Source organism: Epinephelus lanceolatus, chromosome 17 (assembly GCF_041903045.1).
Source record: "Epinephelus lanceolatus isolate andai-2023 chromosome 17, ASM4190304v1, whole genome shotgun sequence".
NCBI lineage: Eukaryota > Metazoa > Chordata > Actinopteri > Perciformes > Serranidae > Epinephelus > Epinephelus lanceolatus.
Window position 1 is genome coordinate 39,437,220 of NC_135750.1, and position 15,973 is coordinate 39,453,192.

General features: G+C 40.7%; 1 protein-coding gene across 1 annotated transcript in view; it reads right to left on the reverse strand.

Moving 5' to 3' along the window:
* LOC117248359 (uncharacterized) overlaps positions 1-15,973 on the reverse strand; it is a 41,297-nt gene that overhangs the window by 4,326 nt on the left and 20,998 nt on the right. The window contains exons 2-7 of the mRNA XM_033613374.2: positions 15,742-15,887; positions 15,033-15,633; positions 12,639-13,278; positions 8,622-8,689; positions 8,412-8,508; positions 8,186-8,304 (exon numbers count right to left, since the gene is read on the reverse strand). Of these exons, the coding sequence (XP_033469265.2) occupies positions 8,186-8,304; positions 8,412-8,508; positions 8,622-8,689; positions 12,639-13,278; positions 15,033-15,633; positions 15,742-15,887 (1,671 nt within the window). The remainder of the gene's footprint in view (positions 1-8,185; positions 8,305-8,411; positions 8,509-8,621; positions 8,690-12,638; positions 13,279-15,032; positions 15,634-15,741; positions 15,888-15,973) is intronic.

A 15,973-nucleotide genomic window follows, 5' to 3' on the forward strand; every position in this document is an offset into this window, starting at 1 on the left:
TGGTGTGTGCAGCATATATGGTCAGGTGATCACCCGGCGTGCAGCAGTAATCCCTGTATCCTTCGTTCCTTCGTTTTTCAAAATAAAACCAAATATGAAAAAACAAAATAATGACTTGTTTTTTCAATATGTGTTTCCAGAACCAAAATGAAAAAACGGATAACAGACCGGATTCGGGCCTTTCATACACTTTCAATATTTCCATCTCTCCGGAAGCCAAGTTATTTTCTTTTGCAAGCACTGGTTTCTTGTCGGACCGGTCAGAGTGACAACTACATCCGGTTCATGGAAGCTAACGCTTTGGCTAATAACCGCTGCGTGTGGAGGCTGCAAATTTGGAGAAATTGTTCAATATGAGGTAAGTTGTGCTAAGGTAACAATACGTGTCAGCTTCCTGTTTGCTTCTACAGCTGACATATTGGAATAGACTTCATGTGGAGAGTAATTTATATGTTATTTGAAGATTTATGTTTGACGCGACTCGCAAATTCGCCACATTCGGCCATAACGGCAGCACAGAAATAATGCTGTATTTAGGTGGATTTCAGCACCCACATGCATTTTCTTTGGGAAATGCCACTCTAGTTAATTTCTATAAACATTATAAAAGTAGCATGCTGGGATATAAATGCAATTTTTGTACTTTTCCATAGCACAGAACAAAATGAATTCATCTATGTTCTATGGGAAGCAACCAGGTGGACTTCAAACCAGGATTCCACCAGTCAAAAGTGACGACAGCTGCCTTGCCAGTGTGGATAGTGATGAAGACTACACTCCTACACCACGTTGGCACTATCCACTAAGCTACCGACGGCCTATTGCTGCCGGTTTCATCACCTGGTTAGGAGTGTAGTCTGTACGCAGCATGCACAGAGGCACTGGCTCGATCCTGGCCTGCGGCCGGTGTCATTCTCCCATTCTCTATTTCCCAATTTCATGCTGTCCTAAAGCAACAGGCCAAACAGATAATCTTATAAAAAAACAGCAGTAATAATGCTATAATTGTCTTGTAGAGTTTCAGCTTTTTGCCATTTACACATGGCCATATGTTTGTGAATGTAAACAAGTATACATGATGTGTATATAATGTAGATTAAAATGTCTGCACTCTTATAAAATGATTTCTTTTTTCTACACCAGGATATGAAAGCAGCAGTAGTACTGACAACAGGAGCAGCAGTGATGAAGACTCTGATGGAAATCACAATGCTCTTCCTAGCACCAGTGTTCTAAGTGAAAAGCTTGAGTTCTGTTTCACACTGGATTATAATAGTTGGTGTTATAGTCAGGACATTGAAAATAATTGTGTGGCATCAATACGGTTGGGACTCGTTAGGATTTTAACGATTCCGATTCCTTACTGATTCCTACATTATATTCAATATACTTGCTATACTTAAACAACAACACAAATGCAATCATACAAATACAAAAACTTTATTCTAACTGTTGCACAGTACAATTAGATGAAAATACACATTTGTGTGTGGTGTGTATTTCAGATTTAGAGCTTGTATCATCTCCCTGAGAGTATATAACAACAAAAAGTGATTCTCTGATTTCTACAGTAACACTATTACCTCAAATTAACCACAGCAATGTAATAAAAAATACTTACTCATTCATGCTTGGGCACTGTTATTTACGTGACAACACCTGAACAGAATACACACACATTGGCTGTTTGTTTCTACCGCTCCCCTCACTGGGAGCCTCGGACCTCCAGCCACCCACCTCCGCCTTGATTAAATGCTGAAAATTAAATAAAAGAGGGAGACAGGTTTTTCCTATTTTATCTTATTTTGTTATATTTCTCCCTCTCCCCTCGCTGGAAGCCTCGGACCTCCCGCCGCCCGGAGGTCTCCCTCTCCGCTGAGCACCCACGGGGCACGCCCGGCCTGTTAAATAGCCTGTAACCATAACAACTGTGTGACACAAACTCAGTGCTTTAGTAATTAAATAATGTCGGGCTCGGTCAGGTTCGGACAGAAATAGGTGCCGCACTCTAATGGAAATGCACGTGACTTTTTTTTTTTTTTTTACAATCTAGGAACCGTTTGCAGGAACTGTTAAGTGCAACACACACCGCCGCCGTACGCCGCGCGTCAAAACGCCCGCCTCCATTATATTCTATGAACCAACCCACACTGGGTTGGTTCATAGAATACTTTGACAAGAACTTTGATAAGAAACTCACCCGTGAAATCCAAGTTGTTGTTGCCTCAAAGTTTTTCCTCTTCTTCTTCCGTTACTAGCAGTTGGCAACCGTTGGTGACTAGTGTAGGTGCAGGCACCTAGCGGGCTGGGGTGGGAAATACACGTTGACGGTGCCGCTGCGCGCCGCTGCCAGTGTGTGTTGGGGGGCGGCACTTGACGTCCACAGCGCCGCGCCGGCGGCGGTGTGTGTTGCACTTTACTCCAAATGTGATGGAACCGGTTCCGGAACTGGAACTTTGGACCCGGTTCCAAAAAAGAACCGGATCTGGATCCCAACCATAGGCATCAATAAAATTTACATATCTGAGACGGGAAAATGTGTTTTAATATTTTTTTTTTTTTTTTTACCAATTTTTTCATATCATACCTAAATGTATATCTCTCCTATGTGCTAAAGAGAAATTAACAATCTCCAATTAATTTAGCATCAGCTTGAAAGTAAAAGCACATATAATTTTTTTTTTTTATATAATTGTAAATACATTGAGGCATTAAGGGGATAAAGCGACTGTTAATTTACACACATGTGCCTGTATTTTTTTTTTTACTATAATAATCACATATACAGTACAGGCCAAAAGTTTGGACACACCTTCTCATTCAATGCGTTTTCTTTATTTTCATGACTATTTACATTGTAGATTCTCACTGAAGGCATCAAAACTATGAATGAACACATGTGGAGTTATGTACTTATCATAAAAAGGTGAAATAACTGAAAACATGTTTTATATTCTAGTTTCTTCAAAATAGCCACCCTTTGCTCTGATTACTGCTTTGCACACTCTTGGCATTCTCTCCATGAGCTTCAAGAGGTAGTCACCTGAAATGGTTTCCACTTCACAGGTGTGCCTTATCAGGGTTAATTAGTGGAATTTCTTGCTTTTTCAATGGGGTTAGGACCATCAGTTGTGTTGTGCAGAAGTCAGGTTAATACACAGCCGACAGCCCTATTGGACAACTGTTAAAATTCATATTATGGCAAGAACCAATCAGCTAACTAAAGAAAAACAAGTGGCCATCATTACTTTAAGAAATGAAGGTCAGTCAGTCCAGAAAATTGCAAAAACTTTAAATGTGTCCCCAAGTGGAGTCGCAAAAACCATCAAGCGCTACAACGAAACTGGCACACATGAGGACCGACCCAGGAAAGGAAGACCAAGAGTCACCTCTGCTTCTGAGGATAAGTTCATCCGAGTCACCAGCCTCAGAAATCGCAAGTTAACAGCAGCTCAGATCAGAGACCAGATGAATGTCACACAGAGTTCTAGCAGCAGACTCATCTCTAGAACAACTGTTAAGAGGAGACTGCGCCAATCAGGCCTTCATGGTCAAATAGCTGCTAGGAAACCACTGCTAAGGAGAGGCAACAAGCAGAAGAGATTTGTTTGGGCCAAGAAACACAAGGAATGGACATTAGACCAGTAGAAATCTGTGCTTTGGTCTGATGAGTCCAAATTTGAGATCTTTGGTTCCAACCGCCGTGTCTTTGTGAGACGCAGAAAAGGTGAACGGAAGGATTCCACATGCCTGGTTCCCACTGTGAAGCATGGAGGAGGAGGTGTGATGGTGTGGGGGTGTTTTGCTGGTGACACTGTTGGGGATTTATTCAAAATTGAAGGCACACTGAACCAGCATGGCTACCACAGCATCCTGCAGCGACATGCCATCCCATCCGGTTTGCGTTTAGTTGGACAATCATTTATTTTTCAACAGGACAATAACCCCAAACGCACCTCCAGGCTGTGTAAGGGCTATTTGACCAAGAAGGAGAGTGATGGAGTGCTGCGGCAGATGACCTGGCTTCCACAGTCACCGGACCTGAACCCAATCGAGATGGTTTGGGGTGAGCTGGACCGCAGAGTGAAGGCAAAGGGGCCAACAAGTGCTAAACACCTCTGGGAACTCCTTCAAGACTGTTGGAAAACCATTTCAGGTGACTACCTCTTGAAGCTCATGGAGAGAATGCCAAGAGTGTGCAAAGCAGTAATCAGAGCAAAGGGTGGCTATTTTGAAGAAACTAGAATATAAAACATGTTTTCAGTTATTTCACCTTTTTTTGTTAAGTACATAACTCCACATGTGTTCATTCATAGTTTTGATGCCTTCAGTGAGAATCTACAATGTAAATAGTCATGAAAATAAAGAAAACGCATTGAATGAGAAGGTGTGTCCAAACTTTTGGCCTGTACTGTATATGCACATGTGTAAATTAACAGTCCCTTTATGCCAAAAGTCATAAAGAAAGCAATAGAAGAACATTTAATAAATCCCTGGAGGGTGGGAGTGGCAGTGGCAGGGCAGAAATCTGAGAGCAGAAATTCCGCAAGTGCACAGAAGCAGGAGAAAAACCAAAGCTCAAGCAGGAAATCTGTGCGAGCAACATGGTATCTGAGTGCAAGCACACAGTTTGAGCAGAAACAGAGTAGATCTAAGCACAAGCAGAGGCTATTTGAGTGCGAGGGCAGGGTTTGAGGGACAATATTACAAAATCTGAACGTGAAATCAATAAATAATGCTCTCAAACTGATTTACCACTCTCTTGAATAAAGACAAGGATAAACTCATAACTAGGCCACAAGCAGTTGAGAATGGAGCGCTCCTCTGCGAAGTTCAAAAGTTCCTCCACAGATCTCTTTATACAAGTACCTCAAGCCTCCTTTATTTATTTATTTTTTGCCTTTATTCACTGATGTAACGTTTTTGTCTCAATATTTTGTGTGATATCTTTATATATTTCTTCAATAATAATAATAATAATAATAATAATAATAAAGAAATTAAAATAAAAAAAAAAACTTGGCTTCCGGGTCATGCAATGTGTGAGAGATGAAAATATTGAAAGTGTATAAAGGGCCTGAATCCCAGCCTGTTATCCGTTTATTCCATTTTCCATTTAAACAGAAAATCGGAAATCGGAAAATGAGTCGTTATCCGTTTTTTCATTTTGGGTCTGGAAACAAATATTGAAAAAACAAGTCATTATTTTGTTTTTTCATATTTGGTTTTATTTTGAAAAACAAATGAACGAATGATTCAAGGATTAGCAGTGTCCAACATCGACGCTGAAGAAGAGCATGAGCACGACCATGAACAGGCTGAGTTGGTAGCGAAAAAAAACCCCATCTATTATATGGCGATACTTTGGATTCATGTACGGCAACATTTAACAGAAAGATGTGCTGTATAAAACTTCAAAAGTTTTACAGTCGCCACGTCCCATGCAACACGACCAGTCTATATCAGCACTTGAGACAGCACAAAGAAAAGTAGGAAGAATGCATGCGAGAGAAAGCCGAGCCATGTAACGTTAAAGACAAGAGAGACAACTGAAAGCCGCCAGAGCCTCATAAAACAACAACAAAGCACAATTACGCAAACATCCATAAGTGTCACGCCATATGACAAGACCTCAAAGAGACACAGGAAAATCACAGACTCCATAACAAACTATATAATAACAAATGAAAAACTGAGCAATTTTGCTCGGGATTCGTCCAACTTGACATGCTGCTGTGTTGTGTTACGGCCTATTCACTCGCTGGAATTTGTAATTTAGGTGACAACGCCTGAACGCAACACAGGCAACTGAGTGTATGTACAGTGCCGTGCTGCGCTGCTGTGTGAGCAGCGTGTTTGACTGTGCATAACAGCAGTCTGTTGATGGTCATTTACACACTGTCCATAACAATAACTATGTCCGGTCAGTGCAACCCTAATATAATGTAGGGGAAACACTGAATCAAGCGAGAAGACTCATGATACCATTTATTTATTATATTGTAATCACAATCGCAAATCACGGTATTATCCGACAAAATCGCAATCGCATATTTTTCTCAAATTGTGCAGCACTAGTATGTAGACTAACTTAGTTTGACACTTATCTTAAAATACTTTTAAACTTAGCAGCTGGCTGAGACAAACAGCCCCTCTTCTCTCCACCAGCACTAATGTAACATGTTACAAGCCAACAAGCTGGCGGAGCTGAATATACGACACACGCCGAATCATTTACGTCATCGGCCTGATTTGAATACATTTTCTGGAACTCTGAAACGCAAACCACACAGATTACCAGGAATTCTTTTACCCAGGTAAATAAATTCCTGGTAAGAAAAGTTCCTGGAAATGTTGGTGGAAATGGGGCTAATGTATCATTTTTTCCCTCTGGTGCGACCAAATGAACCAAACTGCAGGTCTAAAAGCACCCTAAAATAACACTTGGCTGAAACCATTTATGATGTTTTTTGTTTTTGTTGTGATTAATGTCCCCTTTTGTGCCAGGGAAACAAAGAATGCATTGATGGTGAGTCTACTGCATCCTTTTATCCCCAAGGCATCCGGGGTAAGATCTGTTTTTCCCAAATGTTTTCTAATTTTCTTGAGATGACGGGTGCTGTAAACATTGAGCCCTGTTTTTTAGCCTGCACAACATTGATTTGACACAACAGAAAAACAATGCCCGCTGCCATTAATGAATGTAATCCTACTTGCCGACAGGCTGATGGCAGTCAAAAAGGCAAATATCAGCTGATGCCGATGTGCGACCATTTAATCTGTGCTTCACTTCGGTTACCCTCGTCTTCCCAACCCTGTCTATGGAACACAGTCCAAAGTCCAATGGGTGGTGTTCTCTGTGTCAGCAGGACAATGTATGTGGGACTGTGTTAAAATAAACTACAGCGTGGGTGTTCATGATGTCGCCCAGTGCAATGGTGTGACTTAAGCACTATTCGGACGGGATTAGTTTTATATAGGGACATGGGGTAAAGTAATAATTACCAGAGATTTTAGTCCCGTCCGAATGTGCCATGTCAGTAATCATTATCGCACGATGTCAGTAAAGATTACCGCGACTTTTACCTACTGTAAAAGGGTCCCGGACAATTACCTCAGGTAATACTGATCCCGTGCGAATAGACCAGCAGCAAATATGTGTGTTAGGGCTGTCAAAAAAAAAATCGAAGTTAGAAATATATTCGAATATATATTTTTTTTTTATAAGTTCGAACCTAAATTTGATAATTTGAATATCATTGATAATTAATTAATACTATCAATAATGTTGTATATCACGGCGAATCCCGTTCGGGACGCAGAGGGAGGGAGAGGCGCCGACGGAGGAGCCCGCTGCGCCAACACCACCCACTGTGCTGTCCGCGATGTGTGACCTGTTCGGGGAGACATACAGGGAGAGTGTTGCACCTGCTGCCTCCCTGCCTACCCTTTTTGAAGAAGAGATGAAACGTTACCAGAATGAGACACCACTACGAGCCGACCAGGATCCACTGTTGTGGTGGAAAACTACGCACTGAAATATCCAAACATTGCTCAGATAGCGAGGCAGAAATTGGTCATACCTGGCACTATAGTGAGGTCAGAACGGGTGTTTTCATCCAAGTGTCACATTCATATTGCGTCAGCAATAAGCATCTTATTTTTTGTGGGGTTTTTTTGTAAAAAACAAAAAACAAAAAAAAAAATAGTAATACTAATAGCCTACTAATACTACTACTACTACTAATAAATTCTAATATTATTCGAACTCTGCTAAATTAATTCGAAAATATTCGAACTCAATTTCATGGTGCTTTTGACAGTCCTATCATACGCACATGACGGCAGGAGGGCACGGCGGTGCGTGAATGGATTTACCCCTCCCACTTGTGGTAGTTTTACTGATATTTCTTATCCCATGCGAATCGGCCATTAATGTTACTGACGTCCTGTGGCAAAGTGACATTACCCCAGGTGCCCATGTAAAACTAATCCCGTCCGAATAGTGCTTTACTGATGTGTTTTTAATGGTCTTAGACAACAGTGCCACAGAGGAAGAAGCTATAGCTGGCTTTGGATACACACAATACTTGTTAGTAATTGTTGGTGTGGGTATTTTCATGGAACTTGTTGTTGATAAAAATATAAAAATACCAACACATGGGAAAACAGGAATTATACTTACACTGCTGGAGCCACTATGGCGGTGGACATCTGCGTGGTTTTCAGCACTATTCAAATCTCCAATAAACTCCTCACATTTCTGGCAGTAAAACCCAATTACTGGTGTCAGAAAACTCAATCCTGCAACAGGTAAAGAAAGGTAGTGAAACATATGGAGAATTTTAGTGTATGGAAGACACTAAAAACATCAGGAAACATAGCCTTGTCATTAAAGAAAATTGCTTTACCATCCTGTTTCAACAATCCTTCCAGTTCTTTCATCAAGATTTCCATTTTATTTACTCGGAATTGTTTCTCATTCTTTCTTTCCTCATCGTCACCTGCCTTGGAAACACGATTGACAGTTTAAAAATTAAATAGTTTTGCCAGTCTTTGACGAATTCCACTTAATCACTCAGATGTTGAATAGCCAGTGACGCATCTTGGAAAACACTTACCTTGGGTTTATCAGAGGATGTCTGAGATGTGCCACTGCCATCACTTTTTTCCCGTTTCTCCTTTGTTGCTTCAGCAAGAAAGAATAACATAATCTTGTATTTGTATTTGTCAAAAGCAAAGAACAATAAAGACAGAGAAGCTAAATCCTCAAGCCAGGTGACATCAGACTCCAACTTACCGGGCACACCTCTCTGTTCAGCTGTCACAAAATGACAGCTGGACAAAAACAGATCCAAAATCTACTTGAGACAACTTATGATTCCAAATGAGACATTGGGTGAGCAAAGGCACACCAAAATATATATTACCTTCTCGCACACATCTGACTTTACTAATCAGCAGACGTGTTTACATCAGGTGACTTCTTAATCATTGAGCCTGGTGGTGTCCAACTTTATTTGTTGTCAAGAAATCCCATAATAAGATCAAAACAACAATGTGTTATACTATATACATATATATATACACACACACACACACACACACACACACATATATATATACATACATACATACATACATACATATATATATATATATATATATATATATACAGTACAGGCCAAAAGTTTGGACACACCTTCTCATTCAATGCGTTTTCTTTATTTTCATGACTATTTACATTGTAGATTCTCACTGAAGGCATCAAAACTATGAATGAACACATGTGGAGTTATGTACTTAACAAAAAAAGGTGAAATAACTGAAAACATGTTTTATACTCTAGTTTCTTCAAAATAGCCACCCTTTGCTCTGATTACTGCTTTGCACACTCTTGGCATTCTCTCCATGAGCTTCAAGAGGTAGTCACCTGAAATGGTTTTCCAACAGTCTTGAAGGAGTTCCCAGAGGTGTTTAGCACTTGTTGGCCCCTTTGCCTTCACTCTGCGGTCCAGCTCACCCCAAACCATCTCGATTGGGTTCAGGTCCGGTGACTGTGGAGGCCAGGTCATCTGCCGCAGCACTCCATCACTCTCCTTCTTGGTCAAATAGCCCTTACACAGCCTGGAGGTGTGTTTGGGGTCATTGTCCTGTTGAAAAATAAATGATTGTCCAACTAAACGCAAACCGGATGGGATGGCATGTCGCTGCAGGATGCTGTGGTAGCCATGCTGGTTCAGTGTGCCTTCAATTTTGAATAAATCCCCAACAGTGTCACCAGCAAAACACCCCCACACCATCACACCTCCTCCTCCATGCTTCACAGTGGGAACCAGGCATGTGGAATCCATCCGTTCACCTTTTCTGCGTCTCACAAAGACACGGCGGTTGGAACCAAAGATCTCAAATTTGGACTCATCAGACCAAAGCACAGATTTCCACTGGTCTAATGTCCATTCCTTGTGTTTCTTGGCCCAAACAAATCTCTTCTGCTTGTTGCCTCTCCTTAGCAGTGGTTTCCTAGCAGCTATTTGACCATGAAGGCCTGATTCGCGCAGTCTCATCTTAACAGTTGTTCTAGAGATGGGTCTGCTGCTAGAACTCTGTGTGGCATTCATCTGGTCTCTGATCTGAGCTGCTGTTAACTTGCGATTTCTGAGGCTGGTGACTCGGATGAACTTATCCTCAGAAGCAGAGGTGACTCTTGGTCTTCCTTTCCTGGGTCGGTCCTCATGTGTGCCAGTTTCGTTGTAGCGCTTGATGGTTTTTGCGACTCCACTTGGGGACACATTTAAAGTTTTTGCAATTTTCCGGACTGACTGACCTTCATTTCTTAAAGTAATGATGGCCACTCGTTTTTCTTTAGTTAGCTGATTGGTTCTTGCCATAATATGAATTTTAACAGTTGTCCAATAGGGCAGTCAGCTGTGTATTAACCTGACTTCTGCACAACACAACTGATGGTCCCAACCCCATTGATAAAGCAAGAAATTCCACTAATTAACCCTGATAAGGCACACCTGTGAAGTGGAAATCATTTCAGGTGACTACCTCTTGAAGCTCATCGAGAGAATGCCAAGAGTGTGCAAAGCAGTAATCAGAGCAAAGGGTGGCTATTTTGAAGAAACTAGAATATAAAACATGTTTTCAGTTATTTGACCTTTTTTTGTTAAGTACATAACTCCACATGTGTTCATTCATAGTTTTGATGCCTTCAGTGAGAATCTACAATGTAAATAGTCATGAAAATAAAGAAAACGCATTGAATGAGAAGGTGTGTCCAAACTTTTGGCCTGTACTGTACATACATACATACATACATACATATATAGATACACATACATACACTGCCTGGCCAAAAAAAAAGTCGCCACCTGGATTTAACTAAGCAAATAGGTACGAGCCTCCTATTGGATAATTACTGCATGGGCGATTATCTTTCAGCTGGCAACAAGTTATTTAACCCCAACTGGTGCAATGAGTTGCTTCTCATTTCCTAAACAACCATGTCGAAAGACACATCCCGTGGTTGTGGAAAAGATGTTAGTCTGTTTGAGAAGGGTCAAATCATTGGCATGCATCAAGCAGAGAAAACATCTAAGGAGATTGCAGAAACTACTAAAATTGGGTTAAGAACTGTCCAACGTATTATTAAAAACTGGAAGGATAGTGGGGACCCATCGTCTTCGAGGAAGAAATGTGGCCGGAAAAAAATCCTCAATGATCGTGATCGGCGATCACTTAAACGTTTGGTGAGATCAAATCGAAGAAAAACAACAGTAGAACTCAGGGCTATGTTTAATAGTGAAAGTAAGAGCATTTCCACACGCACAATGCGAAGGGAACTCAAGGGATTGGGACTGAACAGCTGTGTAGCCTTAAGAAAACCACTAATCAGTGAGGCTAACCGGAAAAAAAGGCTTCAATTTGCTAGGGAGCATAAAGATTGGACTCTGGAGCAATGGAAGAAGGTCATGTGGTCTGATGAGTCCAGATTTACCGTGTTCCAGAGCACCCATCATGCCTAGTGCCTACTGTACAAGCCTGTGGGGGCAGTGTTATGATCTGGGGTTGCTGCAGTTGGCCAGGTCTAGGTTCAGCAACAGTATGTGCTCAAAGAATGAGGTCAGCTGACTACCTGAATATACTGAATGACCAGGTTATTCCATCAATGGATTTTTTCTTCCCTGATGGCACGGGCATATTCCAAGATGACAATGCCAGGATTCATCGGGCTCAAACTGTGAAAGACTGGTTCAGGGAGCATGAGACATCATTTTCACACATGGATTGGTCACCACAGAGTCCAGATCTTAACCCCATTGAGAATCTTTGGGATGTGCTGGAGAAGGCTTTGCGCAGCAGTCAGACTCTACCATCATCAATGCAAGATCTTGGTGAAAAATTAATGCAACACTGGATGGAAATAAATCTTGTGACATTGCAGAAGCTTATCGAAACAATGCCACAGCAAATGCGTGCCGTAATCAAAGCTAAAGGCGGTCCAACGAAATATTAGAGTGTATGACCTTTTTTTTTGGTGGTGACTTTTTTTTTGGCCAGGCAGTGTATATAGATACATATACATATATATATATATATATATATATATATATATATATATATATATATATATATATATATACACACACACATATATATATACATATATATATATATATATATATATATATATATATATATATATATATATATACATATATATATATATATATATATATATATATATACATATATATATATATATATATATATATATATATATATATACACACACATATATATATATACACACACACACACACACATATATACATATATATATATACATATATATAAATATACATATACACATATATATATATATATATATATACATATACATATATATATATATATATATATATATATATATATATATACACACACATATATAGATACACACACACACACACACACACACATACATACACTTTTGGGATCATCAAATGTAATTCAAAATAATTAACTCAAGTTAAAAAAGTTGTCTGCAATATGAAGATGTGAAGGTATGGTTAGTACAAATAAAATCTAAAAAATAATTTCTGACTTAAATGGATTAAATGGATTCTCACCTTTGATCAGTGACTGTAAAGACTCCAGAGCTTGCCGTACATTGATGTTACTCAGTGCTGGTAATGCTAAGCCTGCTGCTGCTCGGTCTGACGCAGGAAGTGCAGGACTCAGCTTCTTCCCCTCCTTTTGACCCTGCATCTTTACCATGACCTCGCTGATGTCTGCTGTGCCCAGACTTTTTAATATGTTCTTGATCTTCTCACACTCACTGCTGTCCAGATTAGCTATGCTTGTGGGAGTCATATGAAAAGGTTGCTTCAGGTCAAATGGATCCCCAGCACTACTGAATATGGACTTGCTCTGATAATGCTGACTGCCAGAACAATCCGTTTCCTGTAATTTGGTGTGTTCTCCAATCTGGGAAAATGCTGCAAAAAGTGCTGTGGAAGTTTTACTAGCTTGTTTTCCTCCAGTGTCTTCATTCCCATACAAGAATGACTCTTCATCTTCAAGCTCCTCAGCTTTCAGGACTGCAGAGTCCTCCTGACTTTGTCCTTGAAGCCAAGAGAAGTCACTGCCTGTTCTGTCATGAGGAAGGAGCATGTCATTTTCCAACGATGTTGAATTCTCTTCATAGTCATGTTGCTGGTGTCTGTGCTCATCAGATATGCTCTCCACTTTTTTGCTTTCATCTGAGGCCTGTGCAGAAGAGATCATAGCAATGACATACACTTAACAAATGGTAGCTCCTTCACTTTAGCTCGCTTTGCTAATTATTAAATGTTTTGGAAAATGAGTCTATAAGTCTTTGCTGGTCAGATCAAAACTTTATTTTTCTTTTATCTAGTGCTTGCATGAGGTAGTGCACTGTCCATTGATGCAGTGCAGTACAGCACAGTCAGCACTAATCCCCCACTGGGATAATCACATTTTTCTACACTGTACACACACTTCTGCAATTTTCTATTAAGGATCATCATCAACTTAAAACTTTCTATTGTACAATTATTTCAATGCACTGTTCTCCAGTTGGATGACTGATACAATGAAACTGACGACAGCGGCTCAGTCTGTGGGGCGGAGACTTGAATTGCTAACCTTGCCTTCTAACTGGAGAGATGCACCAAACCCTAATGGCTCAGAGTGCTTTCAATAAGGCAGCTCTTTCACTTGGACATCTCCACACAACCATGCATAGCAACAGGTCCTATGTGCTTACATGTCAGGTAGTAAAATAGTTTTTCGTCAGCAGCTCTATAATAAGTCCCTCGAGAATTTCGTAGTTTGTTTTTGGGAGTGTTGCAGCCTGAAGTGTCGGATAACACAGCAGATTTTCTAACATCTTGCGATGCATATTACAATGTTTACAGGCATTTTTGCAATGAAATAGCAGGGCCAGTTGTAGTTGCAAAAATATTTGTCATAGTGTCTCAGATTCTGAGCTTATTATTATAAGCATTTAATGTTTCTGTCAGAATATATTTGTGATGGTGGTGCTGGGGGGGATAGGGGGCAACAACAGCTAATCTCCGACAATCAATCAGGAAACAAAAAAGGGTAAGGATAGCCATGTGATGCTAAAAGTTAGCGTTGTCACTGTATGTTTTTTACTCTGTCCCAGAAACAGAGCTCCGGTCCCACAGCAGCAGTCTCAAAGCAAATCAAGACGCTGCAAGCAGCTCTACAATGAATTCACATTTTATACATTTTAAATAATCTAAATTGCAAGGTTGAATTTACGGCAATTGTCTGAATTTGCGTTAATTGTTGCGATTGCAACATTGCAACATTCTGGAGGGGCTGTATAATGGCTCCACTACTGCAGCCCAGTGTAGGCATCACATGGCACCTCACATCCAAGAAGTAAATGGTTATGATCTGGGTTGGGTTGAGGTGCTTGTGGAATAATTAGTGTCTACACACAAACACAGTGTAACACCTATGGCTTAAGTGTATATATAAGTAATAGTTTTTGAAGTGAAATGAAAAGGATCTTTATAGACTTAGGCTTCAATTCACTATCTAGCCAACTGCATCTGCTGTTTCCAAAATGTTTGTATGAATGGGTCAGAGTTTCTGTACAAGTGTGCACCTTTTTCCTTCAAGTTTGTTTTTTTAAATCCAAACTTACCTGTTTGAACTTGCATACACATGTTTCAAGGCCCATTTTGTGCATACAAAATGGTTATATTTGGGGTAATTTACTTTGCATTCCTTACTGACCTTTGAAAACAAATTTCGTAATTTCATTACACACAGGACAGCAACACCCCATCACCTTATTAACACCTCTTTCAGTCTGTGGCAGATCAGCCCCATCCCACCAACTAACAGCTGCAGCTATCAAGTTTTAAAATCAAGTTCCATGAAATTGGTAGAAGCTAGTAGTCATACATTAGACACTAATAACAGTCTAAAACAAGGCATTTTGGACAAAAAATCATGTGCTCTACCTGAATAGTAAGGATAGCATCCTTGAGTGTGGGCAACCGCTCCTCCAGTTCTTTGCTGTTCATGACCAGCTTCAGTCCTTCTAACAGACTATTCCCCATGAGGTTATTACTACTGCTAACACTGCTGCTGTTGTGGCTGGGGCTCCTTTTTCTCCATTTGTTTGTGCCGTGGCTCTTTTCACCACTGCTGCTTCTTGACTTGGACCTCCTGGCCCGGCTCTTGCTCCTAACACGACTCTTCTTCTCGCCCCGGCTCCGGCTCCTACTCCTACTGCGAGCCCTGCTCCTGCTCCTTGCCCTGCTTTTGCTTCTCGCCCGACTCTTTCCACGAGCACGACTTTTGCTCCTTCCTCTGCTTCTGCTGGGTACCTGGCTTTTGCTTCTGGCATGGCTCCTGGCTCTAGATTTGCCGCGGCTTCGACTACGGCTTTTGCTTCTGGTCGCTTGCTTCTGGAACTCAGGGTCTAATTTGACTGCTTCTTTCAGGACGTTAGCTGACTTAAAAGCTTCAGCCAGATTGTATGCCATGTTTCCTTTAAGATAGTCTGGGAGAGGCTTGTTGGCTGCAATGCATCTCAGGAATTCTTCACCAGCTTGTTCACTGAAAAGCAGCATGCATTTGTTTCAAACAACAGCAAATTCAAAATGAGTGCAACTGTTCCTGCTTGGACTTACACAAAACATTTCATTAACACAAACACACATATACCTGCTGTCTGGAAGATGATGTTCCACAGGAGCGGGATTCCACTGTGGGACCTGAATATGTGGTTGTTGTGCAGGAGGGACGATCTGCTGGCTGCCTCCCAAAGCAATCACTGTACTACGGTCTATGGAGAAACTGCTACAGTGGGGCTGAGAGTATTCAGAATTCATGTTATAGTGCTGTACAAGAAAGATCTGCAACAGCATACTTAAAGGAGCAGTGTGTAGGATTTAGT